This window comes from Letharia columbiana, assembly GCF_014066305.1.
Source record: "Letharia columbiana isolate WasteWater2 chromosome Unknown Sc0000048_s0, whole genome shotgun sequence".
Taxonomy (NCBI): Eukaryota; Fungi; Ascomycota; class Lecanoromycetes; order Lecanorales; family Parmeliaceae; genus Letharia; species Letharia columbiana.
This window is the reverse complement of record NW_023501092.1, coordinates 209395-228037: the sequence shown is the minus strand read 5'-3', so window position 1 is coordinate 228037 and position 18643 is coordinate 209395. Positions and strand designations below refer to the sequence as shown.

At 51.5% G+C, this 18643-nt stretch overlaps 5 protein-coding genes across 5 annotated transcripts; 2 read left to right on the top strand and 3 right to left on the bottom strand.

Annotated features, from left to right (window-relative positions):
- Window positions 1–42: 42 nt before the first annotated feature.
- On the top strand, window positions 43–1832 carry HO173_010389 (uncharacterized protein; the record flags this gene model as incomplete). The annotated part of the gene is made up of 4 exons (XM_037312274.1): window positions 43–335; window positions 435–705; window positions 772–1307; window positions 1379–1832. The coding sequence occupies 4 exons, from the start codon at window positions 43–45 to the stop codon at window positions 1830–1832; spliced, it is 1554 nt and encodes a 517-aa protein (XP_037160860.1).
- Window positions 1833–6800: 4968 nt separating this feature from the next.
- Window positions 6801–7019, bottom strand: HO173_010388 (uncharacterized protein; the record flags this gene model as incomplete). Its single annotated transcript, XM_037312273.1, has 1 exon — window positions 6801–7019. The coding sequence occupies one exon, from the start codon at window positions 7017–7019 to the stop codon at window positions 6801–6803; it is 219 nt and encodes a 72-aa protein (XP_037160859.1).
- A 3471-nt stretch (window positions 7020–10490) lies between these two features.
- Window positions 10491–12612, top strand: HO173_010387 (uncharacterized protein; the record flags this gene model as incomplete). The annotated part of the gene is made up of 4 exons (XM_037312272.1): window positions 10491–10816; window positions 10872–11039; window positions 11093–11805; window positions 11870–12612. The coding sequence occupies 4 exons, from the start codon at window positions 10491–10493 to the stop codon at window positions 12610–12612; spliced, it is 1950 nt and encodes a 649-aa protein (XP_037160858.1).
- A 1617-nt stretch (window positions 12613–14229) lies between these two features.
- Window positions 14230–14944, bottom strand: HO173_010386 (uncharacterized protein; the record flags this gene model as incomplete). The annotated part of the gene is made up of 2 exons (XM_037312271.1): window positions 14230–14420; window positions 14680–14944. 2 exons carry the CDS (start codon window positions 14942–14944, stop codon window positions 14230–14232), a joined length of 456 nt encoding a protein of 151 aa, XP_037160857.1.
- A 157-nt stretch (window positions 14945–15101) lies between these two features.
- Window positions 15102–18626, bottom strand: HO173_010385 (uncharacterized protein; the record flags this gene model as incomplete). The annotated part of the gene is made up of 7 exons (XM_037312270.1): window positions 15102–16581; window positions 16631–16847; window positions 16923–17097; window positions 17154–17504; window positions 17559–17624; window positions 17671–17920; window positions 18550–18626. The coding sequence occupies 7 exons, from the start codon at window positions 18624–18626 to the stop codon at window positions 15102–15104; spliced, it is 2616 nt and encodes an 871-aa protein (XP_037160856.1).
- Window positions 18627–18643: the final 17 nt, after the last annotated feature.

The following is an 18643-nucleotide window of genomic DNA, read 5'->3' as shown; positions in this document are numbered from 1 at the left end:
AGCTTTCTACCTTGTATACCAGCTCCCTATATCTCCACAACAATGATCCTGACATCTCTTCTCTCTCCCTACCTCCTTCTCCTTCTACCCGTAATTTACTACCTCCTACCATACATCCGGAATAATGCCATACGAGACATCCCGGGCCCTAAGCTCGCAATCTTCAGCAACATATGGCTACTCTACCAATGCAGGCGGGGAAGGCGGTATCTAGCCGTGGATGAAGCCCACAAAAGGCTTGGACCGCTGGTGCGCATACAGCCTGATCATGTCTCTGTTGCCGATCCAGAGGCCATTCCGGTCATCTATAGCCACACCGGAGGATGGCTGAAGAGGTAATCAACCTTTCTCACATTCCACTACATTCTTTCTGTCATCGCTCTGCTCTCCGCGAATCCTCATGAGCAACAGCTCACGGAGACATGGCTTCACAGCGACTATTATGACGCCTTCATCTCCATTCAAAGAGGCCTCTTCAACACCCGCGATCGCGCCGAACATTCCCGCAAACGCAAGACTGTCTCGCACATTTTCAGCACGAAGAGCATCGGCCAGTTCGAGCAGTACATGGCATACAACCTGCAACAGCTGGTCAAGCAATGGGATCGCATCTCCGACACTGCGACAAGGTCGGGGCAGAACTATGCCGATATGGATTGCCTACAATGGTTCAACTACATAGCGTTCGATATCATTGGGGATCTGGTGAGTGCGGCGTAGCCACGGCTCCGAGATTGCATATCGAAGTGCTGATGGGGAGGGCCATGACAGGCATTCGGCGTGCCTTTTGGCATGCTCTCCAAAGGCAAAGATATCGCCGAAGTGCAGAAGAGCCCCAACGGTCCCGTCACCTACGCCCCCGCCATCGAAGTCCTGAACCGTCGCGGTGAGGTATCGGGCACCATCGGCTGTCTACCCTCCATCAAACCCTATGCCAAGTACCTCCCCGATCCTTTCTTCCGCGACGGCGTTCGCGCCGTCGAGAACCTCGCTGGTATCGCCACCGCGCGAGTGAATGCCAGGCTCGATGCGCCGGATGAAGAAAAAAGCCAGAGGAAGGACTTATTGGCGAGACTGATGGAGGGGAAAGATGAGAACGGGGAGAAGCTTGGGAGGGAAGAGTTGACGGCAGAGGCATTGACACAATTAATTGCAGGGAGTGATACAACATCTAATACCAGCTGTGCGCTGCTGTATTGGTGTTTAAAGACGGAGGGGGTGATGGAGAAGTTACAGAGGGAGTTGGATGAGGCGATTCCGGAGGGATTTGCTGTGCCGGAGTACGATATGGTGAAGGATTTGCCCTAGTAAGCGCCTCCACGCCAGCTCTTCCTGTGGTTGAATGATTGCGAATGCCATGCTGATGATCCATCTGCAGTCTCCACAACGTGATATCCGAAACCCTCCGCATCCATTCCACCTCCTCCCTCGGCCTCCCCCGCGTCGTCCCACCGGGCTCCGGCGTCTCAATTTGCAACCACCATTTCCCCCAGGGCACCGTCCTCTCCGTCCCCGCCTACACGATCCACCACCTCCCCTCCGTCTGGAACCCCTCCAACAACCCCGCCTTCGATCCCGACATCTTCAACCCCGACCGCTGGGACCCAGACAACTTGACCGAGAAGCAGAAAGGAGCATTCATCCCTTTCAGCTACGGGCCAAGAGCGTGCGTGGGTCGGAATGTGGCGGAGATGGAGTTGGCCTTGATCGTGGCGACCGTGGCGCGGAGATTCGAATTCGAGTTGAGGGAGCAGGGGGAGTTGATGACCAGGGAAGGCTTTTTGAGGAAACCGATTGGCTGTCGTGTGGGTATGAGAAGGAGGGCCACATAAAGGGGAACTCGCGTGAAATGGAGCACGACGGGTACCATGCGACATGATGACACGACGACCTTGTTACAATACCAATCTTCCAGCGTGCACATCAACGCGAACGACCTGCTTTGCACACGCACTTCTACTCCCTGTACCACAAGACCTTCACCACCCGCCTCTCGTCCATTCATCCCTAATCCCCACTCGTCATTCTAATTCCAACTCCCACTCGTCATCCCCTCCCCTCCCATATCTATATCTCCCCAAGCAACCGTTCCCATTGCCCCGGCATGGTAAACAAGGGCCGTATCGATCCGCCATGTTATCAGATACCCCCCCCCTTCCTTCCATACCTTCCTTCCTCCCTCCCCCCTTCCCTCCATACCTTCCTCCATACCTTCCTCCATACCTTCCTTCCCCCCCCTCCTTCCTTCCATACCTTCCCCCTTCCCTCCATACCTTCCTTCCTCCATACCTTCCTTCCTTCCTTCCTCCCTCCCCTCCTCCCTCCCTCCTTCCCTTCCTCCCTCCCTCCCCCCTTCCTTCCTCCCTTCCTCCCCCTTCCTCCCCTCCCTCCATGCCCCCCCCCCCCCCTTCCTTCCATCCCTCCCTCCCCCCTAGCGCCATCACCTCGCCGTAAAAACCCCAGCTCTAGCCCAAGGCCGTCGGGAAGGAAGTACCACCCACTCACTCATTCACGCCCAGCTCGCTGTCAGGTACGGTAGATACGCTGTCCGTAGTTGGGGGGGGGGGGGGGGGGTTGGGGGGGTGGAGGGGGAAGGGGGAGGGGGGGTGGAGCGGGACTTTGGGATTCGGGATCGGTTGGGGGGGGTTCTGACTCAGGCGGTTGTGGGGTTGGGACAGTTTGGTTGCAGCCGTACCGCTTGGGTCTTTGAGCTGTCGTCCTTCGTTCACTTCGCTTGCCTTGCGCGCTCTCTCTTCTTTCTTTCTTTCTTTCTTTCTTTCTTTCTTTCTTTCTCTCTCTCTCTCTCTCTCTCTCTCTCTCTCTCTCTCTCTCTCTCTCCTCCCTCTCTCTCTCTCTCTCTCTCTCTCTCTCTCTCTCTCTCCACCCCCTTCCCACTTCTCTATCACCCTCCCCTCCTCCTCTCTCTCTCTCTCTCTCTCTCTCTCTCTCTCCCTCTCTCTCTCTCTCTCTCTCTTCTATCACCTCCCTTCTTCACTTTTATCACCACCCCCTCCCCCTCCCCCTCCCCTCCCCCACCCCCCACGGCCTCCTCCTCCTCTCCCAACTTCCCTCCCTCTCCCAACTCCCCTCCCCCTCCCTCTCCCTCCGCCCCAGCTCCCGCTCCCGCCACTGCTCCAACCCGTTGACGCGATCCCACAGCTTGTTGACCCGGTTCTTTAACGCGCGCAGGCTGTAGCGCGAGAGGGTGGAGGAGGAGGAGGAGGAGGAGGAGGAGGAGGAGGAGGAGGAGGGGGGGATTGGGGCCGTGGTGGTGGGGCTGGTGGAGTGGGAGGTGCTGGTGCTGGAGCTGGAGCTGGTGCTGGAGCTTGCGGCGCAGAGGGCGCGATTTCCCCCCCCCCCCCCCCCCCCCTCCCCTCTCTAACACCCACGTCCCGCCCCGCCACGAACCCGCCCAGGAACCCCGCCTCCGCCTCCGGCGCCGCCCGTTCGCACGTCGAGGGGGCGCGCGCGGGTGGTGGCGGGGGTGCGTGGGCGGGACGGGGCTGCGGGAGGGGCTGGCGGGGGGCGCGCGGTAGATTATCTGGGGCGAGAAGGAGACGTAGGTCGTGTTTGGGGGTTTGCGGCATTCGGGGGAGAGGGGGGGTTTTGCGGCGGCGCGGGGTGGGGGTGGGGGTGGGGGTGGGGATGATGTCGATTTGGGGGATGCACATTTGGTTGGGAGGGAGGGTGGATGGATGGATGGATGGGGTTGCGGTGAGTGGAGTGGAAGGGTGGATCGGTGCTGTATCGGAACAGATGAGATAAAGGCGGACGGGAAAGAGGTGCGGAGAGCTTGGGATGTGGAAGTGTTTGTTTGTATAATTCGGGTAGGAAGATGGCGGTGGTATGGAGCAGTGATGACGGCGACGATGGTAACGACGGTATGGAGGCAGCAGAGAGAGAGAAAGGACAAAGGAAAAAATGGACGATGGAGAGACGACATGCCATGGCGGCAGGTCATGTTGCTGGGTCACGCAGTATAGCCAGCCGGCATCACTTATAAAAGATGGATGGGCCCCCAGGAGAGGTGTCGTGAAGTGCTCATGTGCGAAATGTCTCGAACTCGAACCGTAAAGAGATCCATTCATCCATCCACGCCCCGCCGCTTTCGCGCAACGGACACCTTCGCCCGAACGATCTTCTTCTCAACGATAAGAATCGAAGCCGCAAAGTAAAAAAATTAAAAAAAGGGTTTCGGCGGTTGCGGATACTCTCGCTGTGGGGAGATATTGTAGGTGAGATGTTTCGGGAATGGGTCGTCGTCGATGGCTGCAAGGTCAGGTGGGACGGGTGGCACGCGCGCATGGTGACGGTTTCGCGAAAGCAGGCACATCGTCCCAATGACCGACCGCAGCTGGCCCTTCCGTCCCGCAAACTTTTGTGGTGGTACCTGCAGATGATCTTGGATGGAATAGTGGCGCAATCGTCTCGAGGTGAGGTTGAGTGAGTTCTGCGTTTAGGCAGCTCTACCTTAGACTGGTTGCGTTTAGCGAGAGAGTTCTATGATGCGCTCTAGGGCCCACGCTCACGTGATACTGAACAAAAATTGCAGTCCTTTCCGTATACATGATCCTTCCCGTATCAAACTTTTCCATCCTTAAAGCCAACGAACTCAGTCCTACATCACATCCAATCGTCCTCATCATATTACCACCCAACAATTATAGCCAGCCAAAGAGATATGGAGCCAGATCGACCCAATCGATTCCGTCCCTTCCAAGGACCCTGGTAGCGGAACAGCCAGTGTTGGGATCGATCTCCGCTTTGCAACAAGAGAGTGGTACTCGATCGCTGGACAGATGTTGAGGAAGATTGGGGCTCATTGTGAATAGATTTATTCGACGATTGTATCGTAGAAGTCGCTAATGTATCGTACTAGATCGCGGTTCATACATTGTTTCACGTATGATGAGGTTGTTGAAGGGGTAAGAGAATGAGGTTAATACGAGTGCTATATACGAAGTAAGCCTTCTGATCGGTTGTTGGTTACCTTTTACCTTCGAGTTGGCAGCGGTGTTCGGTCGTTCAAGCGTTTTGCCTTGTTCTGAGTTGAGGGTTGGAACAGAGATATGATAGATATGAGGGTCGCTAGTGGGTCTGTCGTGATGGTACCTATGTCACAAAAGACGTCGATGAAAATGAGGACTTTTGTTTCTGTCAAAATATGGTGGCGCGGTTAAAACCTCCTCTTCATTCTCACCTTTCATTCCTACAAGAATCAGTTGGCATCGACAGCACTGTGCGAATAGTTTGGCCCTTCACCCCCACCCCCTACCTTCCCCTTCCTCCTGAACATCCCTCATCACTTCGACCCCAAAGGAGTCAAAACGCTAGCCCACCAACAAGCCGAGCCACCCCGTTGGCTCAGCATCCCGTCCTTGACGTGCCGATAGCGGCGGAGACTGAACACTTGGCCTCGAGGGTATCAGCATCCGAGTGGGCGCCCAACCCGGCGAATTTCGAAGCGGTGGCGATTCTGCAGCAGAATGTCTGATCCTGCCAGACCGCGAGGCTGTTGGTCGACATAGCAGCTTGAGTGCCCACGACCAGCCCGTTGCGCGGCCAGCCCGGATAAGTGGCCGTAGTGGTCAGTTTGAGGGTTTCGGGCGTTGGATATGTCGGAGGTGGGAGTCAGGTGGGTAACGGGGAGGTTATAGGCGTCGTTGGGGGGTGGGAGGCATCTATCGTAGGTGGTGTAGATGGAGGGGAGGGTGGCGACGGGGTCAGACGTCGCAGGCCCAGAGGATGGTGCCCGTCTCCAATGGTGACTTGGGTCGTGGGGTATCCGGCCTTGGCGTTTGGCATTCGTGGGGTCGGTGGCGGTTGTCGTCGTCGTCCGTGCTGGGTTCCTTGCTGGGTTTGAAGCGTATGGCAAGCTGGTCGGTGGTGGGATCGGTGGTTTCGTAGGAGGAAATGGAATTTGGTTTGGTCGAGCGGTTCGGGAGCGAGGACTGGCGAGCAGGGCGAGTACAGAGGTTGAGAACATATTCGGGGATGGTGAGGAGGGTCTGATATTTGCTTCTATGATTGGTGTTGCAGGGGTGAAACGCGTAAGTCTGTACTAGGTGAGACGGCTGGTGGTCCAATATCAGTAGGAACCCTGCCCCCCAGTAAACGAGTGGCTTGTTCACTTTCTAGAAAGCGCGAAGCCTCGAAGGGGGAAAATGTCATTTTACTTCAATCGGCGTGACTTCTCAGAGTAACGCTGACGCTGAAAATATTAGGGTCTTTGGAGTTGACATGGTGCAGCCTTAGGTTGCATCATTTGGAACAGCAGACTCAGACTCATCACTGCGATGGTGGCGTATTTGCTAGAAGAGATGGATATCTGCGCAAATTCTGGGGTTAGGTTGAGGAGAAGTAAAGGCCGGCGTGGGAGCATGCAATGAAGATGTTCCAAAGCCATCGGCCTCGTGCTGACGGTCAAGAGACGCAGCACTGGTAATTCCTTCTCTTTGCGGACGGCTCGTGTCTATGCTCTCACAAAAACATCCGCTGCGGCCTTCTAGACCACAAAAGTAGCCCGAGAATGCTACTCTCCAGAACTCATTGATTTCGTATCTGGTATAGCTCTCCTCTAAAAAATCATAGCGAAAGTCCACAAAGGTCTACTCTTCATCCCCAACCAACTCTGTGAAGGGATGTGAAGGAATAATCGAGAGATTGGTATCAGGCAGCTTCCGCGAAGTATCCATGTCCGCTTCACCATTTTTTTCGGTTACGGTCTCGTTAAGCTTGAGGTCATGTTAAGCTTGAGCAATCCGGCAGCTTGGAGGTTGGGAATTTGACTAAACACTACATCAAAGCCCTCCGTTGACAACCGCCCACAAAGCCTTAGGTTCCCAAGAGGATCCGCTGACACATTCACCAGTCGATGGACACAGTCGCAACTCTCGGCCGTTCGACCGTTGTAGAACTTCGTGACGAGCTTTGTGCAGCTGGTCTGCAGTCTCGCACGGATCTGCTGATATGAATTGGACCTTATCGAAATTATCGTATTTCCTGGGACTGCCGTGCATGGATGTTGATTATAGATTGTGCAGGGCACGCTGCTCGTCTGGCAGACTGTCATTGCTTAGAGCGCATTGTGATTAAAAATGAGTCAATGATGAGTGCCATTGTGCTGAGGGTGTAGCTGCGCATTTCAGTGCTTTGGAAGTTGGGGAGCAAGGTGAGAGGAATGGGGACGGTCGATTCGATTCGCAACCCCAGGGACGCTATGTAGTAACGTTACTCGGAACTTTCTGCATAATCATCATCCGGAGGTGGTGGAAGCATCTCGTAGTAAGGAGATCGTTCAAGTCTGCGTTGAATTTCATTTTCGAGTTCAATGGTGATCTCGTAGGAGACTTGGTTTGAATGTTCATCGGTCCCGTGGATGGTGGATGGGGGATGGGAAGTTTCAGTACCACCATCTTCGCTGAAATATTATCATCTTCCTTGGATAGAGATGAACATTTTCTTCGTTGATGATGTCGCAGAGAAGCGAGAGTGGATTGACAGTAAGAGTCCCGTCGCCGAGAGTGTCGCCGTGGGTCACGGTGCTGTGTCTTTCTTCAGCTCTACACCCTTCTTTGTTACCTTGTGCGTGATCCTGCTAAGTGTTTTGCAGGCGAAGGTAAGAGCTTCGATATTTCCATGGCTGAACGTTAACTATGATATCGATTAAGAGCTCGTCAGCGTGATCCAGTAGCCTAGACATGATACTTTGGGATGCAAAAGCAATCTCACCGCAGGTGGCGAACATCCAGGCCGTGAAAAGACTGTATTATAGGAATCAGGGGTCGAGAATGAGCTGTCACTTAACGAAGATGTAATGGCGAGCCGCAGAGTCATTCCTGTTCCGCAACAACTGCGCGTGCTTGTCCTGGGTTCAGTGCATCATCCCAAGTTACATTGCCTGCGTAGATGGATCGGTTTTCATAACCAGTGCATGCACGGATGACTTGTCCAGTTATTGAGCCTTCTCTTGGGAGTGACCTTGATGGATAACAGCCGCATGGGATGAGCGTAGGTTGAGAAGCAGACGCAGGTTGTGTTAGGCATGAGGTATGAAAGGTTACTGCTGTAGCTTGAGTTTTCGATGTCAGTACATCTGTTTGGAGAACAGCTCCATGACAGGTAAGAGACTCATTGGTATGCTAAAGTTGACTGCCAAGTTTGACTAAGGCAAGTCTAGCCGAGCTGTCGTATATTGTTTGTATCCTCGCACAATCATGAAGTTCTGCCTCCTCATCACTCTATACATTTGTCAATAGTATTTGCAAGGGCGTCATCGTGAGCTTGGCGGCCTGGTAAGAAAAGTCGGTCCTTAGGCTAGTTCCCGGACGTCGGATAGAGACCTATGTCCGGAACAGCAGATCGGCACCGGTTGTGGGAAAGTAGCTGCCCGTCTCAGTGTATCAAGAGCGATCATCTCATCACATGTTTTCATATCTAATGACTGTAGACGAGCCGATGATGAATGCATCGCCACATGACATTCAGCATACATGTAAGAAGTTGGAAGAGATGATTATAGCGGAATCTAGGTATCCACTTGGGGCCACTCCAGCTCCTTCTAGGATTCAATGGGTGAAGATTGCGACACGCTAATCGACCACGACCTCTTAGAGTGAGAGGCCTTAAGCGAACATTGTCGGCGTCAGTCTTGTGTCACCACAAACATGTGCGTACATGGGGTGCATTTATTGCTGCATTGCACAGTATGGAACCTCCACTTTTCAGAAGAAGGACGTTCGTTTTGCTCGACATGTGTAGATTTTAGGCATATCAGAGAGTCTTGTGATACTCTCTGTTCGGGTCTGATCTTGCGCATCTCGAATTGATGGAAGATGGAAGGGGGATATTTCCGTGTGGAATGCTAGTGGCTTTGATCCTGAAATGATAGCGTGCTGTCATTCTTCCTGGTTTCGGGTGATATGATGATGGGTACCCTTTCCGTGTGGAGTGGTCTGTGCGAGGGTGTCAAAGTAGACTAAGAAGTCAGGGAGATCCAATTCGGCCAACTTCTGGTCCAGAACGTCGATCATGTAGAGACTTGAGATGATCTACTTGGAGAAAAGGCCCTTTATCACAATGACGACAAGGAGCGTGTGCATGAAAGCCTCCTTAAAAATCAAATCAAAAAACCACGTGGAGGCTGCATCTCGCAGATGCTTCGCGTCACCGTCGGATAAGGCTGCGTGAGTTAGCCGAGGTATCAATTTACGCTCGCTACACAAACCATGGGAAAATGAATCGCCTGACCCAGTGTTGATTAGGCAAGACATGGGAATAAATCAACAATCAACACATAACAGCAGTAGTAGTGGCAGCAGCAGTATTCGTACTGCGGAAGTCTGTTGATCAATACATACACTGTGCAGAGGCGAATCAACATATCGGGAGATAGCCACACTAGATGGCACTAGCATCTTAGTCTCCGCTTGTGCGTAGGTAAGCTTTCTCATTGACCTTAGTCTCGGTTGAAATGTGAGAGCTGCGTGATGGTCGTAATGTTTCGCCGTGTCCACGAGCTCATCTTCTGGAATCTCATTGGCCAATTTCAACGTCTTCTCTCTCAATCCTTCTCCTCGTCTCCTCCATCAGCGAAGAATCCGCTCGTTAGCCTGCGTCAGTACCGGTAAAGCATCCACGTCAAAACGCTCGGCGTCGAATTAAAAATTCGCCAAGATGCCTCCAGACAGGGTTGCTCCTATTTCCGGGCTCACCCTCTGCGGTTGTGGTCGAAGAATCCCTCATCTTTTCACCAGCCTTCCCAAAGCCTTTCAATCTTGTCATAACGCTTCGCTCAACCCCCATCACAACTCTCATAACCTCGGGTCAGCCTGTCTCACTCATAGAGGCGCAGAGAAAGCATTCGCCAACAACAAGCAAGGCAAACCGTCGGGCAAGAGGCGGACGAGGGTTCCTACAGCGGACCCGGGCTCTAGTGTCTGCACGTGTGTACATCTCGACATCCTGTGGCACCGCGGATCTCGCACAGTGTATTCACCTACGAATCAAGCATTCAGCTTCGACGTCTGATTCGCCCGAGAAATCGAATACAATCAGTTCTAGCCAACAAGGACCCGACAAATATTAATCTCTGATACGTACCTACTCCAAATCAACCGAATCCACCAACCAACGCCATCACACTTTTAGCGAGCGGGCGTCCGATGGCAAATCCATCCTCTCGACCAATCTCATAGACACAACTCGAAGCGTGCTCGTCGATCATCAAGATATCAGCTCATTCTGGAACGTCAAGCCTCCCACCCTTCTGAAAGATCCTTCGGCATTCGCACCCCACGAGGCATCTTTTCCGCATCCCACCACCGGATTCAACACCCGGACATAGCCGTCCCCAGCTGCACCCTTCCGCTCTTACATACATATGCCCCCGGTACCCCGATCTTGAACCTTCTCCCATTCATTCATACAACCTTCTCTCAACCTCCAGAACGTCGGATTGTACTTGTGCTTGACACACTCGTACGTTCACAATGGCTCACATACAGGACTATGGTCCAGCTGCCCCTCATGGGCCCGACATGAGCGGTACCCACGACCCTATACATACCATGGACGAAAACGAGAGGCAGATCTTCGACTACCTCATCAAGCCCGACGACAGCTTCACTCCTGAGGGCGTCTACTGGGCTGACCTGCCTCTGATGAAGCGTATCGCCTTTGTCACCGCCTATGATGGCAAGGAGGCTGCCCGGGAGTTAAGAAATATCTGGGCAATGTTCAAGAGGGATCCTTTGGAACCTTTCCGTTATTATATCAGGAACATGGTCATTCCCGGCGCTGGTCTCGGTCTCGAAGGGTAAGCATACCGTGTGCGCAAGAAGATCAGCATACATACACTAACATTCCTATAGTTACGTCCTCTTCTCTATCGGCAACATCAAACCTTTATTCCAGTCAGTTTTCAAAAATTGCTGGAGCGCAGCCAAAACCTGTAACGCCGTCTGGATCGACGCCGTTGACTACATGGAAATCGTTGGTATAATCATTGGACAGATCCTCGTTGGTGTTCTCGGTGACTGGTAAGTTGGACTTGATTTCGCACGTTTTGAGGACCGAATTTAACGGATACCAGGCTCGGTCGCAGATGGGGTCTGATTCAAGATGCAACCATCATGTTCATTGGTCTCGTCATGCTGGTCTGTGCCTGGGGTACTACTCTCAATGGCTGGGTCATCTGTTACACGTGGTCTCTCTTCTTCTATGGTATCGGTGTTGGTGGAGAATATCCGATGACAGCTACATCCGGCATGGAGAACGCCGTTGGCTCTGGCAAGATCTCAACCAAGGAAGATCGTCTTCACCGAGGCCGCAAAGTCACCAGCGCTTTCTTGATGCAAGGATGGGGTCAATTCGCCAACCAAGCCATCCTCATTATTCTGCTTCTGTGCTTCCACCACGGAAGCGGCAACCCACCGTACTCCGAAGTCGCCGCACAATGGACCTACCGTATTTCCTTTGCTATCCCAGCTGTCGGTACACTGTGGCTTGTTTACTTCCGTACTTTCAAGATGAGATCAGCCAGCAAGCAACTGGCCGCAGCGAAGAAGAAGTCAAAGGTTACCGGCTACGATACTCAGTCCCTCAAGCTTACTTTCACCTACTTCGGCCCTCGCCTTATCGCGACCGCTGGCGGCTGGTACTGCAACGACATCTTCTTCTACGGCAACAAGCTGTTCCAGGCCGAGTTTATCAGCGTCCTTACCCACGGTGGCAAATCTGTTATGCCCGGATGGTTGTACAACCTGATCAACGTTGGTGTTTCCCTTGTCGGATACTACTTGGCCTGTAAGCTCTCAACCCCCATATCTCCAGTCTCCAAGATTCGCTGCTGACCTTGGTCGTCCACCAGCCTTCCTCATTGACAACAAACTCTACGGCCGCAAAAAGATGCAAATGCTCGGCTTCCTCATGGACTTCATCCTCTTCGTCGTCCCTGGCTTCCACTATAAATACTACACATCTCACGCACACATCAAAGCCTTCCAAGCCATGTACTTTCTCTCCTCGTTTTTCAATCAATTCGGCCCTAACGCTGTTACCTTCCTCGTTGCCGCCGAAGTCTACCCGACCCCCATCCGGGCCACCGCTCACGGTTTCTCCGCCGCGTGTGGCAAACTCGGCGCCTTGACTGCCGCCGTCTTGTACAACTACATCTCCACACAGGAGAAGTTTCACGTCGTGCCTTGGTTCGGTCTCGCTGGTATGCTGTTGACTCTACTCTTCCTCCCAGACACCACTGGTCTCGATCTCAAGGAACAAGAACGCCGCTGGCAATACATCCGAGCAGGCCGTGAATCCGACTACCACGGTGTTGCCGTGCACCCCAAGCATTTGTCATTGTACGAGCGCCTGCGTGGCGTGGGCAAACACTACAATGCCGAGCTCGACTACCAGCAAAAGATTGAGGAAATGCGCTCCGACTGGGAAGCCACCCAAGCGAGACAAGCTCATGAGAAGGGTGGACAGTTTGATGATGATGATCAAGAAGATAGTGTCTGGTCGTCAGATGTATCTACATACTTCGAGAAGACATCGAGGAGTCCGAATATCGTGGCGAAGGAGAAATACGCCAACGGGGAAACGACGCAGTAAAGATGAGAGACGTTGAAAGGGCTGTACAAAATTGATTGGGCATGTTTGGTATACCTGTTAATCATGGAGGATTCCCATCCTCTCCTTAAGATACTCGGGGTTGGCGGTGTGGTATAGACCGTCTGTCGTTTGGGAGCGCATGTGTGACTGTCATTTATATCCCCCCAAATGCATTCATTTCATACCCTCAAGCTCTGAAGTGCACTTGTATTCATTATCGGGTGACACGAAGATGCACAATCTGATGACCTCCCACCCTGGCCCCTCCACCTCCTCCTCCACTTTCCATTCAATTCTTCAGAGGTGCCGCTTCCATCCTAGCTCCCTGACAACAACCGCCCTGCTTCACTCCCCCTTCCCTTCCCTACCCTTTCCTTTCCACATCGGCGAAAGCTTCACGGTCCATGTTCCCGCCCTAGGTGACATCGTACGTTAGGTCAGTTACCCTACCTACCTAGATGATTTGGGTTCGCCGTTCCGGCTATCGGCAGTGCTGCTGCTGTACATGCTTTCTTGCCGTCTTTCTTGCCGTCTTTCTTACTGTACATACCTTTTCTTGCCGTCTTTCTTACTTGCCGCTTCTTACTTACTACCTTTCTTGCCGTCTTTCTTACTGCACATGCTTTCTTGCCGTCTTTCTTCCTTACTACCTTTCTTGCCGTCTTTCTTCCTTACTACCTTTCTTGCCGTCTTTCTTCTTACTTTTGACATGCTTTCTTGCCGTCTTTCTTACTTACTACCTTTCTTGCCGTCTTTCTTTCTTACTTACCTACTTCATCCACGTACGCGATGCCTTTGCGAAAATTCATGCCGGCGGTGGCGGATCCGATGGTGTTTGGTTGGGGGGGGGTGGGATCTTGTGCTTTTTATCGTAGGAAAGGGTTTTTTGTAGTGGAGGCGGTTGGGATGGATACAGTGGATTCTTTTACTCTAGTTCTTTTCCGGAAGTCCTTTTTTCATATTTGGATTGAGTATATATGATTTTGATAAGAGGGGTTTGAGTACATACGGCCACAGACTGTTGAAAACTCGGCTTCCCGTCCGCTCAGCCAAAGATAAGCCTCAGATCGGCTAATTAGTAGTTGGGTCGGTGACGACCAGCGAATACTAGCTGCTGTATGTTTAATTAATTGCATTTCTTTTTGCAACTTTTTGAATCGGGGAGATATTTTTTGAATACAATAGGAGCCAGGGGAACGTAGGGAAGGTTACCTCCCTCGGGCGAAGACCTTCACACTACATATCCGATGCCCAAGGTCAAGATCGCAGGCGAGAGTTCCAGATTGCTTGCGCTTCATTGGATAACGCTGGGCTACGGGGAAAGGCTGGCGAGAAACTGGTAAGTACATCAACGATGCCAACGGGTCATGCTCTCGAAACCTGAGCCGCTGATGCCAGAGGCTCATCACGAGCACAACCTTAGACGACATGGGGCTAGATAGTTTCGAACGTGGTATGAAATCGCATGCAATCTGTAAGGTCTGGAGAGACCAAATCACTTTTAAGGTACAGGACGGCGGTTGAGACTATGAAACACTCCAATTCCCTTTTCCCCTGCACGTGGCGCTGACCCTTTGCATGAAGGAGAAGAAACTTCAAAGACCCGTAGTAGACCTTTCAACGGCTCGTCTCCGGTGTGGGTCTACCCTCAATCCCTTCGGCCTTGTCGGCTTGTCCATTTTCTCGATAAATCTGGGCGAGCGCTTCCTGTGAGACAAGTCGATCAGGATGATCTTCGGCCAGCGTTTCTTGTCTAATCTTAACGACATGTTCGAGTAGCTTGATGGCTTCGTCAACTTGCCCATTATCTCGATAAGCTAAAGCGAGCCTATGCTGCGAAGTAAGTCGATCAGGATGATCTTCGGCCAGCTTTTCTTTTCGAATCTTAACGACATGTTCGAGTAGCTTGATGGCTTCATCAACTTGCCCATTACTTCGATAAGCTAAGGCGAGCTCATGCTGCGAAGCAAGTCGAGATGGATGATCTTCGGCCAGCGTTTCTTTGTTCTAATCTTGACGAACGACGATACTCGAGCAGCTTGATGGCTTCGTCAACTTGCCCATTACTTCCATAAGCTAAGGCGAGCGCATGCTGCGAAGCAAGCCGAAAGATGGTCTGCGGCCAGATTTTCTTTCTCAATCTTAACGACATGCTCGAGCAGTTCAAGGCTTTATCAATCTGCCCATTTGATCGATAAGCCAAGCCATGTTGAGAAGCAAGTCGAGAGGATGGTCTACGGCCAGCTTTTCTTTTCAATCTTAACGACATACTCGAGTAGCTGATGGCTTCGTCAACTTGCCCATTACACTCGATAAGCTGAGGCGAGCTCATGCTGCGAAGCAAGTCGAGAAGGATGGTCTGCGGCTAGCTTTTCTCTCAACCTTAACAATATGCTCGAGCAATTCAATGGCTTTGCCAATCTGTCCATTTGCTTGATAAGCCCCGGCTAGCGCATGCTGCGAAGCAAGTCGAGAAGGATGGTCTGTGGCTAGATTTTCTTTCTAACCTTAACAACATGCTCGAGCAATTCAACGGCTTTGCCAATCTGTCCATTTGCTTGATAAGCCATGGCTAGCTCATGTTGAGAATCAAGTAGATCAGGATGGTCTTCGGCCAGCTTTTCTTTTCTAATCTTAGCGACATATTCGAGCGTCTGTATGGCTTTTTTGATGTCTCCATGGTTTCGTAAGCATATACCGTAAAGATCTCCAATGTCTTCAGCATAGGTAAACTTGGTCCAAGACTGATCCGCCTCTATAAAACACGCCTGAAGCATTTCAATCACCGCCTTATCAGCTCGTAATTTATGCAGAACCCAGCTCAGTCGATAGAAACACTGATGGAGATGGAATTTGTTGCTGTAGAGGTAATCACCAGGTGAAGGTTTTTTGATCAACTCGATATGCGGCTGGAGCTGAACCCACAAAGCTTGCTGCTCGTACAAAGCTTCCTGCTCGTCAGGACTTTTGATCGAACAGCAAAGGACAGCGAGTGCGCCTAGCCAAGCATTTGTGCAAATCTTCTGCTCCTCCAGGCGGTCCCTAGCCCACATATGCGTGACAGGATGCATTCTTGTTGTGTGTGCGGGCAAGTCGAGTACGACGATGGAGAGAGAGGCGAGCAAAGATTGGGCCTCGCGAAGGGATATCGTGTCGAGGTCTTCAGACGAATCTCGCCGCATAAAACTTGGAAGATGAGATCTATGCCAAGGTGAAAGGTCGAGAATTCGCTCTTCTGTATCCGGCTGTACGTCAGGAGGAAGTTCCCTCGAGTTCCGCCACGCCTCTTTGAATGTCGTTTCTGGGAAGTTTGTAAAATGCATGAAAGCATAACAATTGAGTAGCTCAAGTGCATCTATCGCAGTCTGTGATCTTTGCCGATCGCTCAGGTTGCAAAGGTAAGTAGCCGAGACCTCAAAGGTGGCGTAGACATTGCCGTATCGCGATTTTTCCAGGGCGGGTGAAATGTCCCAAAGCCGTTGTCGCTGTTTCTTGAACGTCTCCGCGTAGTCTTCAAGATCACAGATTCCTTGGCTAATAGATGCTCCAGCTAGAACGATTGCGAGAGCATGGCAGCCTAAAAGACCCACGATATTCCGAGCATCAACATCGTGAGTCCTGTACAGGCTCAAGTCAATCTTAGAGGCTTTGAAGAGAAGCTCGACCGCTGTTTCTTCACTGAGATTTTCGTAGTGGTCCTTCCCAGCCGTCTGGAGATTTGCACACTTTGGGTTGCGTGAAGTTATCAGGACGTTTCCTTTCGACGCGGTAGGTAGATACAAACTATAGTCAAGAGTAAGATCATCGGCGTTGTCCAAAATGAGCAACCAAGAGTGAGAGGTCTCTTGGAGCCACGACCTGGCACCTTTGAAGCTCTTGTCGTGCAGGTCGCACTTCTCGGCAATATCCACGAAACCGCGCTTGAGTGAATTTTCGCTGCTCGCATCGAGCCAAAAGACACCCCAGAACCTAAAGACGAATTAGCTTAGGCGGTACAATCTATCATACGGTATCCTACACGTCGCGGTTATCATATGCGAACTTTAGAGCCACTTCGCTCTTCCCAGCTCCCCCCAAACCCTCGATCACATATATCTTTGACTCTGTGGCCTGCGAGTCTGTCGGACGAGAGGGGGATAGTGATTGCTGAAGATCCTTGATCTCCTTCTCTCGGCCAGTAAACACTGTGTTTACTCGTCGAGAAACCATAAAATGCTCATTATGGATATTCACAGCTAAGTTGAACCTATCCGTTAGAGAAAAAAGCCGAAATAATGTAGGCTGTTCTACTGCTCAAGGGGAGATCTTACCTTCTCGTTGAGCAAGAGTAATTCTTGTTGCTTCTCCCACCATTTCCTTGAGTGTACTACTAACCAGCTCGAAGTTCGCGTCGGTAGGGCCACGAAATTTGCACATCATCACATGAGCCGCGTCAAGCTGTTGTTTTGGAAGTCCCAAGAAGCAAGCAGAGTCTTCTTCGACGAGCTAAGCATCATCAGTTTCAATTAGCTATGATTGGTGGGTTAAATGAGGCGTCTCACAATCATCTTTGTTTTTGTCCAGTATTTTGTCATCGAGGGTGGGAGTACTGCGTTGGCTAATTGACTCCGTTTGGATTCCCAGAAAAACTTCGTCATTGTCTGCATTGGAGGAGCTAAAATCATTTTGACGAATCGCTCTGATGTCTCACGTAGTACTTTAGTACCGCCATCGAGATCTTGAAGCAGCGTCTGTGAAGGGCTTTTGTTGAGAACACCCGCGAGCATGGCTCTCCACTGTGCTGCCGTTCCGGCGCGTGTGCCTTGCAGAGGAGACCCGAGGAAAATAACCCCGGATGTTGCAACGACCAATTTCTGATACTCGCTTCCTGTGATATTGGCGATTTCGAGAGCCTAAAAGCCTTTAGTAATCACCTTTCTAAAGCTTTATGAAAGACTCGACCTGACCTTCGTGACGATGAGTCCCCCAAAGCATGAAGCTATGAAAATGAGCGGTCTTGGGTGCGTGTTTCCCTATACCGAGAATCAGAGTGTTCATTCAAAAGCGTATTGATTCTACCTTGTCCCGCTGGCTTCGGAGCTTACTCAAGAGGACATCTGCCACGTCATGTATACGTATAACAGGCGCATTCTCGTAGTACTTCGAATTCCAAGTAAAGGTAAATATGTTGGCGGAGGGAACGACATCGGGCAGCATGTCATTGTCACTGAGCCAATTGACCCGTGGTCTTTGGACACCACATGCTTGGTTTCCTATAGCTTCCCATGTCTTGGGAGAGGTAGTTCCCAGACCGTGTATAGCAATAATACTAAAGATAGATCAGTGACAATTTGGCGTCAATTTAGAATGTTCCTACTCTGCGGATATGTCATCTTGGCTGAGACGAGAAGAGAAGACTTGAAGTAAGCGACCATCGGGGATATCGGAAATGTCGGTAGAGGTCTGTTTCGCATTTATCAGTATGAAAATAGACCTAATACCTAATGTATCATTGGAACAAGAATGCGTTACTCACGGCCATCAGATTAGTCCCATGAAGCGCGTGAGCCTAAGTTGTACGTTTGCTTGATCTTGAAATTTTAGTTTGTCTGGCTCAAAAGGAAGAATTCTGGAAAGTGGGTTTTCAATGATGGGGGTACCCCACTTGGCGCCAGATCGCACAGGAAACAGCACTCAGCAGGGAGTGCTGATAAGGCTCTCCCTGCTAATTGGTTCGCCCACCAGGCCCGCATCTTCAGCTCTACTCTAAGCGCCAGTCCAAGTTCATAACGAATGCAACAGGACCTAGAAAGGATTAGGCCCTCGGCCTTGAGCTGAATTCCTACGTGGATGCTTCTAGCCTTTCTACAGAAGAGGCTACCACCTGTCCATCTCCAAACGAGTTTATCTGATACTGTTAGTCCTAAGGTAAGGTATGCCACCCGCTCCTAAACGTACCTTAGACGGACTTTACCAGATGGGCGGCGAGCGGGGCCTGATCTACCCGTCCTGCAAGCACTTTGGTCGTCTTCCATCGTTGGCGTGGGCCAGG